At 68.2% G+C, this 18,539-nt stretch overlaps 3 protein-coding genes across 6 annotated transcripts; 1 reads left to right on the top strand and 2 right to left on the bottom strand.

Moving 5' to 3' along the window:
• Positions 1-33: 33 nt before the first annotated feature.
• On the bottom strand, positions 34-2,249 carry RDH5 (retinol dehydrogenase 5). The gene is made up of 4 exons (XM_065858997.2): positions 1,591-2,249; positions 887-1,145; positions 650-813; positions 34-351 (listed from the first exon to the last, which is right to left on the bottom strand). Exons 1-4 carry the CDS (start codon positions 2,219-2,221, stop codon positions 128-130), a joined length of 1,278 nt encoding a protein of 425 aa, XP_065715069.2. The 5' UTR covers positions 2,222-2,249; the 3' UTR covers positions 34-127.
• A 1,039-nt stretch (positions 2,250-3,288) lies between these two features.
• BLOC1S1 (biogenesis of lysosomal organelles complex 1 subunit 1) lies at positions 3,289-4,822 on the bottom strand. Its single transcript, XM_065859015.2, has 4 exons — positions 4,697-4,822; positions 4,371-4,443; positions 3,812-3,944; positions 3,289-3,603 (listed from the first exon to the last, which is right to left on the bottom strand). Exons 1-4 carry the CDS (start codon positions 4,755-4,757, stop codon positions 3,493-3,495), a joined length of 378 nt encoding a protein of 125 aa, XP_065715087.1. The 5' UTR covers positions 4,758-4,822; the 3' UTR covers positions 3,289-3,492.
• On the top strand, positions 4,374-18,538 carry ITGA7 (integrin subunit alpha 7). Of its 4 annotated transcripts, none has more exons than XM_071800097.1 (27): positions 4,374-4,631; positions 5,222-5,342; positions 6,622-6,920; positions 8,438-8,565; positions 8,665-8,744; positions 8,828-9,083; positions 9,577-9,708; positions 9,861-9,980; positions 10,858-11,065; positions 11,202-11,395; positions 11,556-11,644; positions 11,725-11,852; positions 12,221-12,316; positions 12,403-12,464; positions 12,564-12,733; positions 13,047-13,196; positions 13,303-13,415; positions 13,495-13,693; positions 14,019-14,102; positions 14,177-14,256; positions 14,335-14,412; positions 14,493-14,595; positions 14,920-15,261; positions 15,436-15,549; positions 15,643-15,741; positions 15,806-15,931; positions 18,136-18,538. In XM_071800097.1, the coding sequence occupies exons 2-27, from the start codon at positions 5,322-5,324 to the stop codon at positions 18,316-18,318; spliced, it is 3,654 nt and encodes a 1,217-aa protein (XP_071656198.1). In that variant the 5' UTR covers positions 4,374-4,631; positions 5,222-5,321; the 3' UTR covers positions 18,319-18,538. The 4 variants fall into 4 exon arrangements, with proteins under 4 accessions (XP_071656198.1, XP_065715021.1, XP_065715019.1 ...); XM_065858949.2 differs by lacking the exon at positions 4,374-4,631 and adding an exon at positions 4,684-4,831; XM_065858947.2 differs by lacking the exon at positions 4,374-4,631 and adding an exon at positions 4,830-4,943.
• Position 18,539: the final 1 nt, after the last annotated feature.

Here is an 18,539-nt window from a genome sequence, read left to right as displayed (position 1 = left end):
CCTGCGGTGACACAGGACCAGCATAGCAAGTGATGGTTTTCACGGCATGGGTGGTTTATTGGCAGCTTGGGGGTGGGTCCAGCACCCCGGGGGGTTATCCAGCATCCCCAAGGGGGCACACGGGGGCCTAGCGGACGCGTTGGGCCGGCTTGGGCAGGATGATGGCCAGCGCCAGGTCCACCAGGCAGGCGGGCAGGTAGGACGCGGGCAGCCAGAGCAGTTTGGCGTCCCAGCCGGCGCTGTAGCGGGTGCGGGGGTACCGCGCCCCCAGCGCGTGCTCCATGCAGCTCGTCACCTTGCGCAGGTCCCCGTCGCAGATGAAGTTCATGATCAGCCGCTGCACCTTGAGGTCTGGGGGGGCAGGTGCAGGAAGGGAATGAGAGGGTCAGGCAGGGACAGGCAGCCAGTGACGGAGAAAATGAGGCAGGGGGTGCCCCCACTCAGTACCTTGAGGTCTGGGGGGTTCAGGCTGGGAACTGGGGGGGGTTCAGGCAGGGAATGGGGGGTCAGGCAGGGACAGGCAGCCGGCAGGTCGGGGAAACTGAGGCAGTGGGTGCCCCTGCTCTGCACCTTCAGGTCTGGGAGGTGCAGGAAGGGAAGGGGGGTCCAGGCACCCAGGGTAAACTGAGGCAGCACCGCCCCCACTCACACTGCTGGAAGAACTCCTCGCCGTAGCTGCGCCGCGTCTCGGGGGGCAGGCGCTCCCAGAGCTGCCGCAGGGACCCCTCGATGCTCTCCAGGTTGGTCACAGCCGTCTTGAAGAACCCAGGCTCCACGATGCTGACCTTGACACCGAAGTGGTACATGTCCCTCCTGCGGGGTGACACCCATCAGCGCCGGGGCTCGAGGGGCTGTGGGTGGCTGGAGGTGGGGGTTCAGCACCCACCGCAGGCTGTCAGAAAAGGCCTCAATGCAATATTTGGAGATGCAGTAGCCACCACCGTTGGCTGAGAGGCGACCGAGGACACTGGAGGTATTGACCACGCGGCCACGCGCCCGCTTGAGCAGCGGCAGGAATGCCAGCGTCACCTCGATGACGCCAAAGGCATTGACAGCCATCACGCCCCGGTAGTCCTCGGGGGACATCCACTCCGTGGGGCCGATGGGGTTGGCCACCCCCGCATTGTTCACCAGCCCGAAGAGGCCTGAAGGCGACATGGGAGGTGTCCCTGGTCCCCTCTTGTGTGTCCCTGGTCCCACTCAGGCCCCATCCTCCCCGCTGAGACCCCCATCCTCCCAGCACCTCCCCAGGTCCCATCCTGTCCCCCCACTTCCCCTGGGATGCCCCATCAACCCCTGGAACACCACGTTTTCCACCCCCCCAGCCACCCCCTGGGTCCTATCCTGACCCCCTAGGACCCCACATCCCCCTCCCCAAATCCCATCCTGTGCCACCTCCCCCCTCCCTGGGACCCCACGGGGACCCCACATCCCCCTCCCCAGGTCACCATGTCCCATTCCCCAGGTCCCCTCCTGCCACCCACTTCCCTTGGACACCCCCATCACCCCCTTTGCTCCCCGCCCTAACCTGCCATGTCCCCCGCTCCCTCCTCCCATCACCCCCCATGTCCTCTCCTGCCCCCCCCTCACCTTTCTCCCCCACCTCCCCCTGCACCCACTCCAGGGCCCGGCGGATGCTGTCGGGCCGGGTGACATCGAGCAGGGTGGTGCGGAGGTGGCCGTGGCAGCCCCGCCGCAGCCCGTCAGCCCCTGCGGGGGTCAGGCAGGCGGCCAGCACCCGGTAGCCCCGTTGGGCCAGCCGGCGGGCCAGCAGGTGGCCAAAGCCACTGTCGCAGCCCGTGATGAAGACGTGCTTGTCAGTCACTGTGGGGAGGGTCTGGCGGTCCCGCACCAGCCAGCCCAGCGCCCACGCCAGTGCGGCCAGTAGGACGTACAGCCACATGCCGGGGGCCTGAGGGGAGGGGGTACTGAGGTGGTTTGGGGTGTGACAGCACCTCGTGACACCCCCCAAATTGAACCAGGCTCTTGGGGGAATCACCCGCCCCTCCCTGTGTAGGGGACCCCCCAAATACAGGACTCTATGGGGGTCAGAGCCCCCCCCAATATCCTGCCCACTACCATGGGGGCCAGACCCCCCCAAGGTGGGAAAATGGGCAGATTTGAGGATGACCCCCACCTTTGTCCCACATGGGTCTCGGAGCCGTGGGGGACACTGGGTAGGGGTCCCTGCCTGGTGGTGGGGGGTAACACACGACGTCATTCCCCCCTCCAGGGTGGGACCTTGTGCCCCCCGGTCCTGTTCCCCCTCCCACTGACCCCCCCTCCCCCCCGACTGGGCCAGCACGGCTGTGCTGGGATTAACTGGGCCTGTGCGTCAGCGCTTGGCTGGGACCCAGCACGGCAGCACTGGGCGGGGGTCCCAGCTGCTGCTGCACCCCCAGCTTAACCCTGTGTCCCTCCTCCCCGCCCCGGGCAGGGATAACCCTGGGTGCTCTCTGACCCTGACCCGTGTGGGGACTTTACTGTCACCACTGTGTCTGGGACCCCCTATGTCCCTCCCGAGAAGGAAGCCCAAGGCAGAGTGGCATATCACCCCCATCTCAGTGGTTTTTGGGGGTGTCAGGGCCCCCCTTTGCTCCCAGCAGTGCAGTTACAAACCTCCTGCTCCCTCCTGTGCAGGTGGGACGGGGGGGTCCACACTGACAAACCCCCCCGCCCCCAAAAGGGGCAGCAGCCCCCACTTCTCCCCACCCTGGGGGGGCCATGTGGGGACACCCCAAAGTCCCCTGAGCCAGGACAGGGAGCGGGACATGGGACAAACAGTTGCCCCCTGCCCGAAGTGCATGAGACCCAACAAACTCATCTCACCGCACCCCCCCAGGGGCTGCTGCATCCCCCCAGCAGGCTGGGGGTACAGAGGGGCATCCCCCCCACCCCCAAAACTCTCCCTGGGTACCTTCACAGGGCAGAGGGTCCAGCGGCTGCGGCGGTGGAGGCTGAATGCGCCGGGGGGGGCCGCGGCCGCTCCTCCCCCTGCGCCGGGGCAGAGCCGCTGCCAAAGGTCACGCCTGGCCAAATCCTGGCGGGGGGGCCACACCCAGACGAGGGGGGTGTCCCTGGGACACCCCCCGCCTTGTTGGGGGTCCTTCCTCATGGAGGAGCCCCTGATGGAGGGGAAACCCTCCCCTCCTGAGGGCACACAGAACCCCCCTTATGCCCTCCCCAGGGAGCTCGGGGGGCTGAATTTCCCCCCCACCGGGGGATTAGAGCCCTCCCAGCCCAGAACGCTCCCTTTGTCTGGGAGAAAAAGGGACCTCAGAGCTGGGGTAAGCGCTAAAGAGGATGAGGAGGCTTAGGGGGGGCAGCCCAGGGGGCCCCCGCTTTACACAACCACTTTATTCTGCTTTATTCTGCCCCCTCAGCAGCAGCGGGGTGGGGTGTCCTGAGGGGCCAGGAGCTGCTGTGGCGTTGCAGCCATGGGGGTTTATCTGCCAAGGGGTCCTGGAGGGCTGGGGGGGCCCGGGGGAGGTCTCAGGAGCAGGAGGGCTGGAGCTGCCCCTTGTAGACGTACTCCAGGGCAGTGGCGATGGTCCGCATGTCCATCTCAATACTGCGCGCCCAGTTCTCCACGTCACCGATCTCCTGCCAGGATGGGGGGGTTGTCCGCAGGATTTTGTGTGTGGGGGTCCCACCTCCCTACCCACTCCCCTCCAGCATCCCACGGGTGCCTGGGACACCCTGGGTACCCACGGGGCTGCTTCTCTGTGTGTCGCAGAGGGAAACTGCAGCCAGGGGTGCTGGGGGGCCCCCCTGCCGGTGCTTACTGGGGGGGGGCACACGGGACCCCCACCTTGAGAGCCTGGTTGAAGTTCTCCACCATGGTGATCCACTGCCCTGTCTGCTTAGCAAACTGGGCCGCCTGCACCTGCAGCATCTTCACCTCCTGGTCCAGTTTCCGCTGGTTTACATAGGCCTGGGCCACCCTGGGCGGGGACACACACGGGGGGGGGGACAGGGGGACACACAAGGGGGTGGGGTCCCACCCTAATGGCTCCAGGGTGGGGGGGTTTGTGGGGGGAGAGGGGCCCAAGGAGTTCAGGGGGGCCCAGCCTGGGTTTTACAGGGAAAAGGGGTCCCTGGATGCGGTTGAGGGGGGGTCCTGTTTGGGGTTTGCGGGGAAGGGGCAGCAGGGCTTGCGGGTGGGGGGGGCCGTCCGTCACTGGGGTTTCCAGAAGTAAAAAGGGGCTGGGGAGGCGGTTCAGAGGGTCTCCGGCTGGAGGGGGCTGGGGGGCGGTCCCCCAGCTAGGAGGTTTTGGGGGAAGGGGCCTGTGGGTTCTGCGGGGGTCCGGAGGGGTTTGGGGGGGCCTCGGGAGGGGAGTTGGGGGTGTTTTGGGGGCTCCGGGCCTCACCCCACGTTGAGGTGATCGACCAGGGCCTCGGTGAGGCGGGTGGCGGCCGCGATCGCCTCCCTGCGCCGCCGCTCTGCGGGGGGGACGCGGCCGTGAGGGACCGGCGGGACCCCCCAGCCCGCCCGCCTTCCCCCCACGCCAGCGGGGCGATGCGTGACGTCAGCGTGCGGGACGGTGACATCACACTCCACCTTGCCGCCGCGACTGTCCCACTTCCGCCTCGGCGGACAGCGCCGCTGACCAATGAAAAGCGCGCCCGCGGTGAGTGGCAGCTCCGGCCGCCAATGGGAGGGCCGGTTGCCATGGGGACGGGGGGTCGGGCTCACCCTGCAGCTCCCGCCGCTCGCTCTGTCGGGCCTGGTGCTCCTTCAGCAGCCGGGACAGCATGGCGGCACGTGACCGCCGCGTGACCGCCCCTCCCTCCCCACGTGACCGCGCCGCGTGACTCGCCCCGCCTCCAGGTGCCTATAGGGCTATAAGGGGCCATAACAACGGGGCTGAGCTGGGGCGTATAGGGTCTTAGGTGGTATGCGCGGGCTGAGTTGGCGGCCCCGCGTGCCTCTGGGGGCCCGGGTAGGGCTCTCTAGGTGTCTATAAGAGTCTGGATGAGTGCTATAGGTGTCTGGGGGGACCATAGGGGCCAGGCTGGGTGGGCTGTAAAGTCCCACTGGGGGCCGTAGGGGCTGGGCTAGCGGCCCTGGGGGGCCTTCTGGGGCTCGGGTAGAGGTCTATGGGGGCTTGTGTGGGGGCTACAGGGTCCCCGGGTCTGGGGTGCGCTGTTGGGTCAGGGGTGGTGGGAGCACCAAATGCACCCCATCGGTTCTTCCATCCCAACCCGATTCTCCCCACAGATCCAGCGAAGGTCCCTTTGTCAGCACCTGGGGCCCCCGGAGGAGCCTCAGCTGTGGCACCGTGTGTAAAACGGGCCCGACAGCAAATAAAACGTGTGAAATGACCTCCGGTCCTGCGCCGGTGAGTGAACAGCAGTGAACTGCCCGTGCCTCTCGGGGGGTCGATCTCGGTGTTTCCGTCGCTGGCTGATGAGTGCGCCAGGCTGACGAGGGCGGGGGGGCCGGCTGTGCCGGGGGTGGGGCAGCTGCCGTTTTTTGGGTGTGTTTGAGGACTTTTTGGTGTTCGCAGGGACAAGGCGCCGCTCCCAAAATCCCAGTTCCTGCCCTTCCTTCAACTGGAATGAAGCTGCTTCCCAGCTGGGGAGCTGTGGGGTGACCCCTGTGGGGCGGGGGTGGGCAGGGTGTGGGTGGTGGGAGCTTAGGGGTTTCGAGCAAAGAGAATTTGCCCAACAAGGAGTTTTGGGGTCCCCTCTGCCGAGAGGCAGCCCCAGGCCCCTAAATTCTGGGTTTATTTTGTGGCTAACCAGCTTTTTTCTCTTCATCCCGCTGCTGTCCTCTTCCTTGGGGGACGTGATGGAGCTGGGGGGGAGGCGACCGGAGGCTGAGCCCGCTCACCCCCCTGCTCTGGAGACCCGGCCCCGTGTCTATCACTTGGCCCTTTCCCACGCGGGGATTTTGGGCTGAGAAAGAGGGAAAAAGGGGGTGAGCACGGGGAGGGCTGGGTGGCTGCCAGGACAGGGGGTGGGGGGTGAACTGAGCGGGGGGTGGCCACAGACCCTCCTGGCCTTGACCTTGTTCCCCAGTGCAGGAGGAGGAGCAGTTTGGGGGACAGGAGCTGGTTCACATGCCCTCCTCCCCTCCTCAGCTCCCGAGTTTCCCCAGAGGCCTTTGGAGAGCGGTTAAAAATAACCAGCAGGGTGGAAAATATGATGGGGCCCCCCCTTTCCTGCCCCCCACATGTTCCCCCGGGACTCAGCTCTGCCGTTCTTGTCCCCCCACTGTCACCCCATCGTGTCCCCATGAGCTGAGGAGCCTCTGGAATGGGAAACTGTCCCCGAGGCGGGGGGGTCACGGGGGGGTTTTGGGGCGTCAGGTTTGGGTATCACTGCAGGGGTGGGGTGTTGTATTGAAGTTTTGGGGTGTTGCTGGAGGTGCCGTGAGCTGCAGCATGGGGGTGGTGCAGCGTGGGGTGCAATATGGGGTGCTGGGTGCCATGTACTGTGATGTGAGGTGCAGGACACCACGATGTGGGGTGCAATGCCCGATGTGGGGTGAAGCACACTGCACTGTGGGGTGCAGTGTGGGGTGATGGGTGCACACACAGTGTGGGGGGGTGCGGGGGGTGCTGGTTCCCACGCCCTGTGCTATGTGATGCAGCGGGTGTGCCTCCCGCCCCCCAGCCCGCTCTGGTCATTCCCCGGGCGGAGCCACCGGGAGGTGCCACCCGGTGTGACCCACGCGCGGCGGGCGGGGCCGGGCCGGTTCTCCCGTCTGCGGCCAGGGGTCGGCGGAGCGGCGGGATGGGGGCGCCGCAGGGGCTGTGGGTGCTCTGCCTGCCCTGGCTCTGCCTGCGGCTGCTGCCCGGTGCCGCCTTCAACCTGGACGCTGCCAGCTCGCTGCTGAAGGACGGCGACAAGGGCAGCCTGTTCGGCGTGGCCGTGGCTCTGCATCGCCAGCTCAGCCCTGAGCCCGCCGGCTGGTGAGTTGGGGGGGCCGTGGAGTTGGGGAGCTCTGGGACCGGCGGATCCCCCCCCCGCAACGCTGGGATGGCCCCGTGTCGGGTCCCCTCACTCCGTGCTGTGTCACCTCCTTGGCTGTGTGTCACCTCCTCGCGTCTGTGTCCTCCCTCGCTCGCTGAGCTGGGGACCAGCAGCCCCCCCCACCCCACCACTCCCCAGGACTGGATCTCCCCCACTCCTCTGCTTTTGGGGTGCTGAGACCCCAACTGGGCTGCAGACCCGAGGGGACTTGGACTTGTCGCTGCCACCGCTGCTGCATCACTCAGCAGGAGCTGAGGGGAAGGGATCGGGTGCAGAGACCCCCCCCGGCCGTGCCCCCACCCCCAAGCCATGCCCATCACCTCCCCCATGCCAGCTGTGCTGGCAAACACCTGCCGGCCACCACCGATGTCCCCCGTGTCCCCCACGGACCCCATCCCTTGTGTCCCCTGTGTCCCCATGGCTCCGGGGGGATCTCCATGGTGGGGACCCCCGCAGCAGACAGGTCCCAGGGTCGCTGGCACCGGCACCACCCCACAGCCACTGTCCCTGCCACCCTGAGTGACTGCTGCACGTCCCCGTCCCCCCACCAGCCTGGTGGCGCCAGCGGCGGTCGCCCCCGCTGCAGCAGCCGCCCCCGCCACATTCTTGGTGTCTGGCGGGGGGACATTTTGGGTCCCCAGCGCCAGAGCAGGTGTTGGCGGAGCTGCCGGCACCACGCTGGGCTCTGTCCCACTGCCGCTGTTCTGCTCTCCCACTGCCCGTCCCCTCTGGTCCACAGCCCGGCTCAGGAACAGGTTTGTCCCCACAGGCTCCTGCCACGATCCCCTGGCACCCCGACAGTGTCCCCTGGTGCGGGGTGCGCTCCTCTGCCGGCTCCCTCCTTTTTTGGACATGTTGCCGCTGGGTTATTTTGAGTGAATTCCAGTTTATTTTTACCGGCTCTGCCTCCCTGCCACCCCCTGGGGCTCCCTGGCGTCCTGAGGCCACTGTCCTGCAGGGATGGGGGCAGGGGGTGGCTGCAGGTTCCCCTGCAGCCACGAAGGTGCCACCAGCAGCGTGGCACTCGTCTGAGAGAGGAGCGAGCCCCCCCAGGGAGGAGTGGGGGGTTCTGGACGGGGGTCAGGGTGCCCCCAACCCTGCTGCACCAAGGGGGATGGAACGGGGGCACAGGCGGGAGTGGGGAGGTCCAGGTGTGCGTCACCTCCTGTGCCCCTCCCTGCCCACCCGCGCACCGAGCAGCAGCCGAGGCCTGGGGGTGGCTGCAGCTGCTTGGTGGCGGGGGGAGGGCTGGCACTGCCACAGCGCGAAATCGAGGCGGGGGCCCGGGGACAGCTGCATGGGGGCGGTGGGGACGCTGCCATGGGTGCTGGCGGCAGGGAGCGGGGGGCTCGGGTGTGCAAACCCAGCACCACAGATGTGCAAATCCAGGGTTGGGGCTCACGGGGGGTGCTGCCCCCAACCCATACCCTGATGGGGAGGTCCCTGCCGTGGCCAGGCTGCTGGTGGGAGCCCCCCAAGCGCTGGCGCTGCCTGGCCAAGGTGCCAACCGGACCGGGGGGCTCTTTGCTTGCCCACTGACCCCGGAGCTCTCCGACTGCTGGCGGGTGCCCATCGACGAGGGAGGTGAGCTGTGCACCCGGGGGGCCTCCCCATCCCTGGGGGGGTTCCCCATCCCTTCGAGTGGGGGGATCCCGGCGGGGCTGACACTCCTGTCCCCAACAGTTGACCTGCAGCGGGAGAGTAAAGAGAACCAGTGGCTGGGGGTGAGCGTGAAGAGCCAAGGTGCCGGCGGCAAGATCGTGGTGAGCGCTGGGGGACGGCGCTGAGAGCTGCACCACGGGGGGTCCCCGGCACCCCCTGACGCCCCCCTTCCCCCACCACCCAGACCTGCGCCCACCTGTACGAAGCACGGCACCGGGTGCAGCAGCCACTGGAGACGCGGGATGTGATCGGGCGCTGCTTCGTGCTGAGCCAGGACCTACGGGTGCGTGATGAGCTGGATGGCGGCGAGTGGAAGTTCTGCCAGGGGCGGCCGCAGGGCCACGACCGCTTTGGGTCCTGCCAGCAGGGCCTGGCAGCTGCTTTCAGCCCCGACCAGCACTACATCCTCTTCGGGGCCCCTGGCACCTACAACTGGAAGGGTGAGGGGGTCAGAGAGGGGCTGGGGGTGGGAGGGAGTGCTGGGCTGCATGGGGTGGATGTGCACATGTGTGGGTGCGTGTTCCTGCCTGGGCTGGTGTGTGCAGACGTGGGGGCGCGTGTTCCTGCCAGGGCGGGTGTGCACACGTGAGGGGTGTGCAAACGTGGAGTGTGAGCCTGCGGGTGCCTGGGTGTGGGTGCGCTATAGGTGTGAGCATGTGGCTGCATGCACGTTATAGGTGTGGGCACGTGTGCATGCTGTGTGTGAGCACACGGGTGTCTGTGCGTGCTGTGTGAGTGTGCATGTATGCAGGTGAGGGTGAGCACGTGTGTAAGCAGGCTACAGGTGCAAGCATGGGTGTGAGTGAGCACATACGTGTTTGTGAGCGTGCTGTAGGTGCCAGCCCAGTGCAGCACTGTGGGCCATCTCCGGTGCCCCCGTCCGCAGGAGAGTCCCCAGGGGGTGTCCCCCCCTCACCCTCCCTCGCTCCGCAGGGACCCTGCGCGTGGAGCTGCTCAACCAGAGCTCTCTCGACCTCCTGCGCTACGACGACGGCCCCTACGAGGCGGGGGGCGAGAAGGACCAGGATCCCTCGCTCATCCCCGTCCCCGCCAACAGCTACTTGGGTACGGGGAGGGTGGCGGAGCCTGGGTGTGGCACAGGGGCACCCCCCACGGGACCCCCACAGCCTCACCGCCCAGCTCTGCCTCCCCCCGGCTGTGCTGCCCCCCCTGACCTCCCCCTCTCTCTTTCTGTCCCACCCGGGGCTGTGACACAGGGCTGGTGTTTGTGACAAACATTGATAGCTCAGACCCTGACCAGCTGGTCTACAAAACCCCCGAGCCCGGCGAGAGGGTCCCCGGTGTGGCCGGTGACGTGGCCCAGAATAGCTACTTGGGTTCGTAAGCGCCGGTGTCCCCGTGTGCCACCCTCCCCAGAGCTGTGTCCTGTGGTGTGTCCCCCGTGTCTGTGAGGGGACAGGGGAGCTCCTGCAGCTAGGCCTTGTGTGCACACGCGGGTCCCCGTGTCACCTCCCTCTGTACGCACAGCATCGCCTCCCCCGCCTCGTGCGCCGGGCGCACCCATCTTTGCACCCCCCCACACGTGCATGTCCCCGCTGTGGGCAGCGCTGCCTTGTTCCCACCCGTCTCTGTCCTTGTCCCCATCCCGTGTCCTGTCGCTGTGCTGCGGGGGGCACTGCCAGGCTGGGCGGGGGCAGAGCCTGGGGAGCAGGGGGTGCAGAGCCTGGCATGCGGCCCCCACACCCTGCTGTCCCCGTGTGCTTGTTTCTGCATGGGGGGTCCCGTGCAGCGGGCAGTGGCGACATCCTGCTGTGGGGGCTGAGGGAGGCTGTGGGTGGCACTGTGACCCCTGCATGTCGGGAAGGGGCTCCTGCCCTCCCCCGGGGGTGGGGCTCTGCTGCTCTCTCCAGCAGGGGGGCTGCCCGGCTCTGCGCCGTGTCTTGCTGCTTTGGCCCCCAAATCTTCCTTTTTTCTCACCAAAATCTTCTGACAATGCGGGGGGGTGGCTGGTTCCTGCTCACCCCTCTGCTCCCCCTTGGCTTCCACTGGCCCAGAGCTGGGGAGCTGCCCCTGCCCCCGTCTGCACCCAGGGAGCACAGGGCAGGGAAACTGAAGCATAAGCAGAGCTCCCCCCCCATTCCCACACCAAAGCACCAGTGTCCCCAAGGGCTTAAACAGAGAGAGAGACGGACAGACGGCGAGTGTGGGCGGCCGGGGGGGAGCCGGGTGGGCACCAACCTCCCCGCCCCGCAGGGTTCTCGGTGGACTCGGGCGCGGGGCTGACGCGGCGGCGCGAGCTCAGCTTTGTCACCGGCGCCCCCCGCGCCAACCACACCGGGGCCGTTGTCATCCTGCGGCGCGACAGCGCCAACCGCCTGGTCCCCGAGGCCGTGCTGCCCGGCCCGCAGCTCAGCTCCGCGTTCGGACACGCGCTGGCCGTCCTCGACCTCAACAGCGATGGGTGAATTTCGGGGGGATGCACCCCCTGTGACAGTTTGCCCCCTTCCCCAAAAAGTCACGGCACCCGGGGTCGCGCTGGCTCGGGGCACCGGGATGGGTTGTTACTGGGCCGGGTGACGGAGCTGCTGTCCCCACAGCTGGATGGATCTGGTGGTGGGGGCCCCCCACTTTTTTGAGCGCAAGGAGGAGATTGGGGGGGCCGTGTACGTCTACATCAACCCAGGGGGGCACTGGGACTTGGCCACCCCCCTCCGCCTCAATGGCACCTGCGGCTCCATGTTCGGCATCGCCCTCAGCACCGCCGGGGACCTCAACCACGATGGCTTCGAAGGTGAGGGGCCGAGGGGGCCTGGGGAGGGGTCCCCGTCCTGCCGAGGGGGGAGGTGGTCGCACCAGGGGGCTGCATCTTATAGAGGGTCCTGGGAGGGGGAGTGGACCCCCACACACACACCTGCTCTTGCCCCCCCCACACGTGCTCTTGTCCCCCCCAGACCTGGCGGTTGGGGCCCCCTTTGACGGCGCCGGCAAGGTCTACATCTACCACGGCAGCAGCCTGGGCATTGTGGTGAAGCCGGCGCAGGTGAGGGGGATGGGGTGGGCGGGCATTGCCCATCACACCCCCCTACTCGCTGCTTCCTGGTGTCACCGGCCTGTCCCCAGGTCCTGGACGGGGAGGGTGTGGGGGTGACGGCCTTCGGATACTCCCTGTCGGGGGGGCTGGACGTGGATGGGAACCTGTACCCCGACCTGCTGGTTGGGTCCCTGTCTGACTCCGTCGTGCTCTACAGGTGGGTCTCTGCCACGGGCAGCCCCCCCACCCCGAACCGGGCTGCCCCCACCCCGGGCATCCCCGATCCGTGAGCATACCGTATACCTGGGCATCCTGCATCCCCCAGCACCCCCATCCGCAAGCATCCCCCGTCCCTCGTTTGTCCCCCAGCAACCCCGTCCCCAGACACCCTCCCTTCCCCAAGCACCCCCTGTCCCCAGGCATCCTTTGTCCCCAAGCATCCCCTGTCACCAAGCGTCCCCTGTCCCCCCATATGTGGGCACAGCTGTGGTTCCCGTGCAGGGGCGCAGTGCCGGGTCTGCACAAGGCTCGGGATGCTCTCGGTGGGGGTGCCCAGCCTGGCACACCCCGTTTCCCCCCCCGCAGGGCCCGGCCGGTCGTGCACGTCTCTAGGAATGTGTCCCTGCTCCCAACCAACATCGACCTGGAGCAGAGCAACTGCCAGCACCAGGAGGGGGTCTGGTGGGTACCCCCCAGCCTCCCCTCCCCGGGCACACAGCTGGGGGTGGCTGCCTCCCGTCTTACCCCCCCGCTCCGTGTCCCCCCAGTGTGGATGTCCAAGCCTGCTTCAGCTACACGGCCAGTCCTGCCAGCTACAGCCCCCGCCTCGGTGAGCGTGGGGGTCCCAGGCTGCGCTGCTGGGGGACAGGACCCCCCCGGGTGGGAGGGGAGGGACCCCCGCCATCGCGCCCATCCCTCTCCCCCGCAGTACTGGAGTACGTGTTCGATGCTGACACGGAGCGGCGGCGGCTGGGCCACCCCCCCCGCATCTCCTTCCTGGGCCGCCAGCCCTCGGACCCCGAGCACCAGTTCTCGGACACGCTGGAGCTGCCTGGCCAGCGCGCCCGTGCCTGCACCACGGCCACTTTCCAGCTGCAGGTGGGTCCCTGGTGCTGGCCCCGTCCCCATCTCCATCCTTATCCTTTATCCTTACCCTTGTCCTCATCCTCATCCTGATGTCCATCCCTGTCCCCGTCCTAATCCCTGTTTCCATCCCTATCCTCATCTTCTTTTTTCTTATTCTCTTTATCCTTATTCTCATCCTCATCCCTGTCCCCATCCCCATCCTTACTTTCATCCCCATCCTTATCCTCATCCTTGTTCCCCTCCCTTTCCATATCCCTGTCCCCATTTTCTCCCCATCCCGCTCCATCCCATCCCGCCGTGCCCCCCTTACCCACCCCGCCCGCAGGACAACATCCGTGACAAGCTGCGCCCCATCGCTGTCACCCTCGCTTATGGCATCCAGGGAACCGAGGACACACGGCAGCGCCGGGGGGCCGCCCTGCCCCCGCTGTCACCCGTGCTCAGCCCCCAGCAGCCCAGCAGCCACCGCACCGAGGTGGGGGCCCAGCCGTGTTCCCCACTCCTTCCCGGGGGCCTGGGGTGCGCTATCCCACGTGGGGGGTGCCTGGAGTGTCCCCATGTCCCCCCGCTGTGTCCCCCAGGTGCATTTCCTGAAGCAGGGCTGCGGGGACGACAAGGTCTGCCAGAGCAACCTCCAGCTCCACTTCCAGTTCTGCGCCCGCCTCGGGGATGCCGAGTTCCTGCCCCTGCCCAGGTGACAGCGGCTGGGTCCCCACCCCACGGAATGCTGGGGACACCCCAGGGCGGGGGTCTCACGCGTGCTCTGCCCCCAGAGGTGACGATGGCACCGCCATCTTCTCTATGAGCGACCAGAAGGACGTGGCCTTGGAGATCCATGTCACCAACCTGCCCTCGGACCCGGCGGAGCCGCAGCGGGACGGGGACGATGCGCACGAGGCGCTGCTGACTGTCACCTTCCCCCCCGAGCTGCCCTACTCCGCCCTGCGCCCCTACGATGGGCGGGCACCCTGGGTGGGGGCGGCACCCAGCGTGTTCGGGACTCGGGACGGAGGGATGGGGACAGTCCTGGGGATGCTGAGGGATGGAGATGGTGCTGGGGGGCTGGGGTCTGATCTGGGGGTGATGAGGGACAGGAATGGTGCTGGGGGTGCTAGTAGGGTGGGATGGGGTCAGGTCTGGGGGTACCAAGGGATGGGGCTGGTCCTGGGGACACTGGAGGGACGGGGCTGGTTCTGGGGGTGCTGCTGAGAGTCAGATCCGGGGGTGCGGGGGGGGTGAGTCTGGGGGCGCAGCGGGACGCCAGCAGCAGGGGGGGCTCAGCTCCCCGTCCCCCCAGGACAAGCCAGTGCTGTGCCTCGCCAACCAGAACGGCTCGCAGGTGGAGTGTGAGCTGGGGAACCCCCTGAAACGTGGAGCGCAGGTGGGGGCACCTCCACACTCCGCGACCCCCCATCCCCGCCCCGCCCCCTCAGCCTTCATCCCTCCGCCCCCCAGGTGCGGTTCTTCCTCATCCTCAGCACCCTGGGCATCACCCTCCAGACCACGGACCTGGCGGTGGAGCTGGCCCTGTCCACGTGAGCACGGGGGGCCGGGGGACTCTGCAAGGCGCGCGGAGGGGGCGCGGTGCTGACCTCCCCCGCAATTCTCCCCAGTATCAGCGAGCAGCCGGGGCTGGAGCCGGTGCTGGCCCGTGCCCGCGTTGTCATTGAGCTGCCGCTCTCGGTGACGGGGTGAGTTCAGCGGGGGGGGGGACATTAGGGACCCCGCGCCCGCAGAGGGGCCGCCGTGACACCCCCGGCTGTCCCCGCAGCGTGGCCGTGCCGCCCCGGCTCTTCTTCGGGGGGGTGGTGCGGGGGGAGAGCGCGATGCGGCGGGAAAGCCAGGTGGGCAGCGCCGTGCGCTTCGAGGTGACGGTGAGTCCGAAAACCTGGTCCGGGGGAGGACGGGGGGAGCACGGCGGGGGTGGGGGGCACGCGGGGGGTGGCCCCGAAGCTCCCGCTCTGCGCTCCAGCAGGGGGGGTGGAAGGGTCGGGGTTCCATTCAGGGGGTGGCCGTGGGGTGGGGGGAACCCGTACTGGGGTGGGGGGAACCCGTACTGGGGTGGGGGGTGGTGTCTGTGCGAGGGGGGGGTGTTTGGTTGAGGGGCTCCGTAGCAGGTGTGGGGTGGGGGGGTCTGTGCGGGGGGTGGTTGTGACCCGGGGGGTCCATTCCCCTCTCACAGCCCGTGCCCCCCCCAGGTGTCCCACCGCGGCCCGGCACTGAAGACTTTGGGCTCTGCCTTCCTCACGCTGCTGTGGCCTCACGAGCTGCGCTCGGGGAAGTGGCTCCTGTACCCCCTGCACATGGAGCTGGCGGCCCCCCCGGGCCGGGGAGTGCCCTGCAGCCCCCCTGCCAACCCGCTGGGCCTGGCGCTGGTACAGCCGTGGGGTGGCTGGGGTGGGGGATCCCTGTCACCCAAAAACCCTCCATCCCCATCCTTGCCCTGCCAGGAGCCGCCAGAGGCTGCGCCCCCCGAGGCGCCCGAGTCGGGGTCCTGGTGGGTGCCGGCACCCGCTGAGAGAAGGAGGAACGTCACGCTGGTGAGGGGGGGCACCCAGTCCTGGAGTACCCGTGATGCTGGGGAGCACCCGCTTTTGGGGTGCACAACTCCTGGGATGCCCCTGCTCCTGGGGTGCACCCATTCCAGCGCACCCGGTGCTGGGTGCCCCCGCTCTCAGGGCGCTCTGCTCTGAGCGCCTGGTCCCATCCCACAGGACTGTGCCCAGGGCACCGCGCGCTGTCTGTCCTTCCGCTGTCCCCTGCCCAGCTTCGAGCGGGCAGCCGTGCTGACGGCCCGCGGCCGCCTCTGGAATGGCACCTTCCTGGAGGTACAGACCCCCGGGGTGGGGACAGACCCCCCTGGATGGGGACAGACCCCTGGGGCTGGACAGGGGGCTCAGCCCCCCCGATTCCCACCCCAGGAGTACCTGGCTGTCACCTCGGTGGAGCTGATCGTGCGTGCCAGTGTCTCGGTGACATCCTCCATCAAGAACCTGGTGCTGAAGGATGCAGCCATCCAGGTCTGTCCCCCCCTGTTGCCCCCCTGTCCCCCCCACTGTCCCCTGACCACCCTCCCCTCCCCAGATCCCTGTCACCATCTACCTGGACCCCGGTGCGGCAGTGGCGGGTGGCGTGCCCTGGTGGGTCATCGTGCTGGCCGCACTGGCCGGCGGCCTCGTCCTGGCCCTGCTGGTCTGCGTGCTCTGGAAGGTGAGGGACAGGGACAGCGGGATGGGTCCCCTCCCTGTGCCAGTAAGTCCCCTGGATGTGCTGTGCCACCCCCTGCTATGTCTCCTGGTGCTGTGCTGTGCCACCTCAGCCATGTCATGCTGTGTCACACCGTGCCACCCTGTGCCATGTCCCCTGGTGCTGCTCTGGGTCCCCTGGACATGCCATGCCACCCAAGCCATGCCATTCTGTGTCACACTGTGCCATTCTTTGTCACTCTGTGCCATCCTGTGCCACGCTGTGCCACCCCAGCCGTGCCATGCTGTGCCGCACAATGCCATGCCAGCCCAGGTGTGCCGTGTCACCCAAGATGTGCCATGTCACCCCAACCATGCTGTGCCATGCCATGCTGTCCCACCCCCTGCCGTGCCACCCCCTGCCGTGCCACCCGCCCGGCTTTGCCCACCTCTCCCTCTCGCTCCCTCCCCAGCGCGGCTTCTTCCAGCGGAGCAGCCAGGGGTCCCGCTATCCCCCCAGCTACCACCGGGCACACCGGGGCCAGCAGCCCTCGGCGGAGCAGCGGGCAGGAGAGTGGTGACACCGGTTGTCCCCTCCAGGCCTGGTGACGTGGCCGTGCGGGGGTGCGCGAGGGTTTGCGGTGCCCGAACTGGGATGTGTGAGCATTTGCGGTGCCCAAACTGGGATGTGCAATGGTTTGCAGAGCTGGTGGGCGGTTGTGCAAGGGTTTGCAGCACCCGAACCGGGACGTGCAAGGGTTTGCCGCCCTGGTGCACAACTGTGCGATGGTTTGAGTGTCCAAACTGGGACATGTGATGGTTTGTGGGGCCCAATCTGGGACGTGCGAGGGTTTGCAGAGCTGGTGGACATTGCACGATGGTTTGAACATCCAAACTGGGATGTGCAGGGGTTCACAACACCCGAACTGGGACAGCCATGGGTCTGTGGTGGTCAGACTGGGATGTGCAATGGTTTGTGGTGCACAAACCGGGACGTGCGGGGGTTCGTGGTGCGCAGTGGTTCGCGGTGCACAATGGTTCGTGGTGCACAATGGTTCGCGGTGCACAATGGTTCGCGGTGCACAAACCAGGAGGTGCGCGGGTTCTGGGGATCCCATGCAGTTCTGTGCTGTCGGGGGCGCTGTGACCGCCGCGCGCTGCCGGCGCTGTCCTGGGTCCCTGACCCGCGGTGTCCCCGACCCCCGGGTCCCTGGCCCACGGTGTCCCCCGGGGTCCCTGACCCGCGGTGTCCCCGGGTCGCTGACCGCTTTGTCCCCCGGGGTCCCTGACTGCGGTGTCCCCGGGTCCCTGACCCGCGGTGTCCCCTGGGGTCCCTGACCCGCGGTGTCCCCGGGTCGCTGACTGTGGTGTCCCCGGGTCCCTGACTGCGGTGTCCCCCGGGTCCCTGACCGCGGTGTCCCCGGGTCGCTGATCGGTGTCCCCGGGTCCCTGACCGCGGTGTCCCCGGGTCCCTGACTGCGCTGTCCCCCGGGTCCCTGACCCGCGGTGTCCCCCGGGGTCCCTGACCGCGGTGTCTCCGGGTCGCTGATCGGTGTCCCCGGGTCCCTGACCGCGGTGTCCCCCGGTCGCTGATCGGTGTCCCCGGGTCCCTGACCGCGGTGTCCCCGGGTCCCTGACTGCGCTGTCCCCCGGGTCCCTGACCCGCGGTGTCCCCCGGGGTCCCTGACCGCGGTGTCTCCGGGTCGCTGATCGGTGTCCCCGGGTCGCTGACCGCGGTGTCCCCCGGGGTCCCTGACTGCGGTGTCCCCGGGTCGCTGATCGGTGTCCCCTGGTCGCTGATTGGTGTCTCCGGGTCCCTGACCGCGGTGTTCCCGGGTCGCTGACCGGTGTCCCCGGGTCGCTGACCGCGGTGTCCCCCGGGGTCCCTGACCGCGGTGTCCCCGGGTCCCTGACCGCGGTGTCCCCCGGGGTGCCTGACCGCGGTGTCTCCGGGTCGCTGATCGGTGTCCCCGGGTCCCTGACCGCGGTGTCCCCGGGTCCCTGACTGCGGTGTCCCCCGGGTCCCTGACCTGCGGTGTCCCCCGGGGTCCCTGACTGCGGTGTCCCCGGGTCGCTGATCGGTGTCCCCGGGTCGCTGACCGCGGTGTCCCCCGGGGTCCCTGACCGCGGTGTCTCCGGGTCGCTGATCGGTGTCCCCGGGTCCCTGACCGCGGTGTCTCCGGGTCGCTGATCGGTGTCCCCGGGTCGCTGACCGCGGTGTCCCCTCAGCTGGGGTTCTTCCGCCGGGCGGGCGCGGCGCCGCCGGCCGTGCCGCAGTTCCACGCCGTGAAGATCCCGCGGGAGGAGCGGCAGCATCTCCGCGAGGAGAAGTTGGGGACCATCCAGAGGAAGGAGTGGGCGGCCACCCTGGGCGAGGCCCCCGACGGCCGCGTCACCCCCAGCTCCGCGTGACCCCGGGCGGCGCGGGGCTGCGGGGCGGAAGGGGACGCTGGACACGGGAGACGAGGGGAAGGAGCCTGTGGAGACGGGTGGGGAGGGACAGGGACGGGGTGGGGGGGGCAGGGACAGGGACACGCGTGTGGGGACAGCGGGATGGCGCCCGTTGGCCCTGCGGGACGGGGGACTCAGTCCCACGGCCATGAGCGACTCAATAAAACCAAGCGCCCCTCTAT

The sequence above is a fragment of the Patagioenas fasciata genome, chromosome 28, assembly GCF_037038585.1.
Source record: "Patagioenas fasciata isolate bPatFas1 chromosome 28, bPatFas1.hap1, whole genome shotgun sequence".
Lineage (NCBI taxonomy): Eukaryota > Metazoa > Chordata > Aves > Columbiformes > Columbidae > Patagioenas > Patagioenas fasciata.
This window is presented reverse-complemented; position numbering and strand designations above follow the sequence as displayed.

Coding starts and splice junctions, on each gene's coding strand:
- RDH5 (XM_065858997.2), bottom strand. CDS start 2,221: ATGACGTCGTGTGTTACCCCCCACCACCAGGCAGGGACCCCTACCCAG. Junction 814..886: donor GCCTTTTCTGACAGCCTGCG/GTGGGTGCTGAA, acceptor GTCACCCCGCAG/GAGGGACATGTACCACTTCG. Junction 352..649: donor CGAGGAGTTCTTCCAGCAGT/GTGAGTGGGGGC, acceptor CTGCCCCCCCAG/ACCTCAAGGTGCAGCGGCTG.
- BLOC1S1 (XM_065859015.2), bottom strand. CDS start 4,757: ATGCTGTCCCGGCTGCTGAAGGAGCACCAGGCCCGACAGAGCGAGCGG. Junction 4,444..4,696: donor CGAGCGGCGGGAGCTGCAGG/GTGAGCCCGACC, acceptor TCCCCCCCGCAG/AGCGGCGGCGCAGGGAGGCG. Junction 3,945..4,370: donor GTCGATCACCTCAACGTGGG/GTGAGGCCCGGA, acceptor GTCCCCGCCCAG/GGTGGCCCAGGCCTATGTAA.
- ITGA7 (XM_071800097.1), top strand. CDS start 5,322: ATGACCTCCGGTCCTGCGCCG. Junction 11,645..11,724: donor TTGTGGTGAAGCCGGCGCAG/GTGAGGGGGATG, acceptor GCCTGTCCCCAG/GTCCTGGACGGGGAGGGTGT. Junction 15,550..15,642: donor GGAATGGCACCTTCCTGGAG/GTACAGACCCCC, acceptor TTCCCACCCCAG/GAGTACCTGGCTGTCACCTC.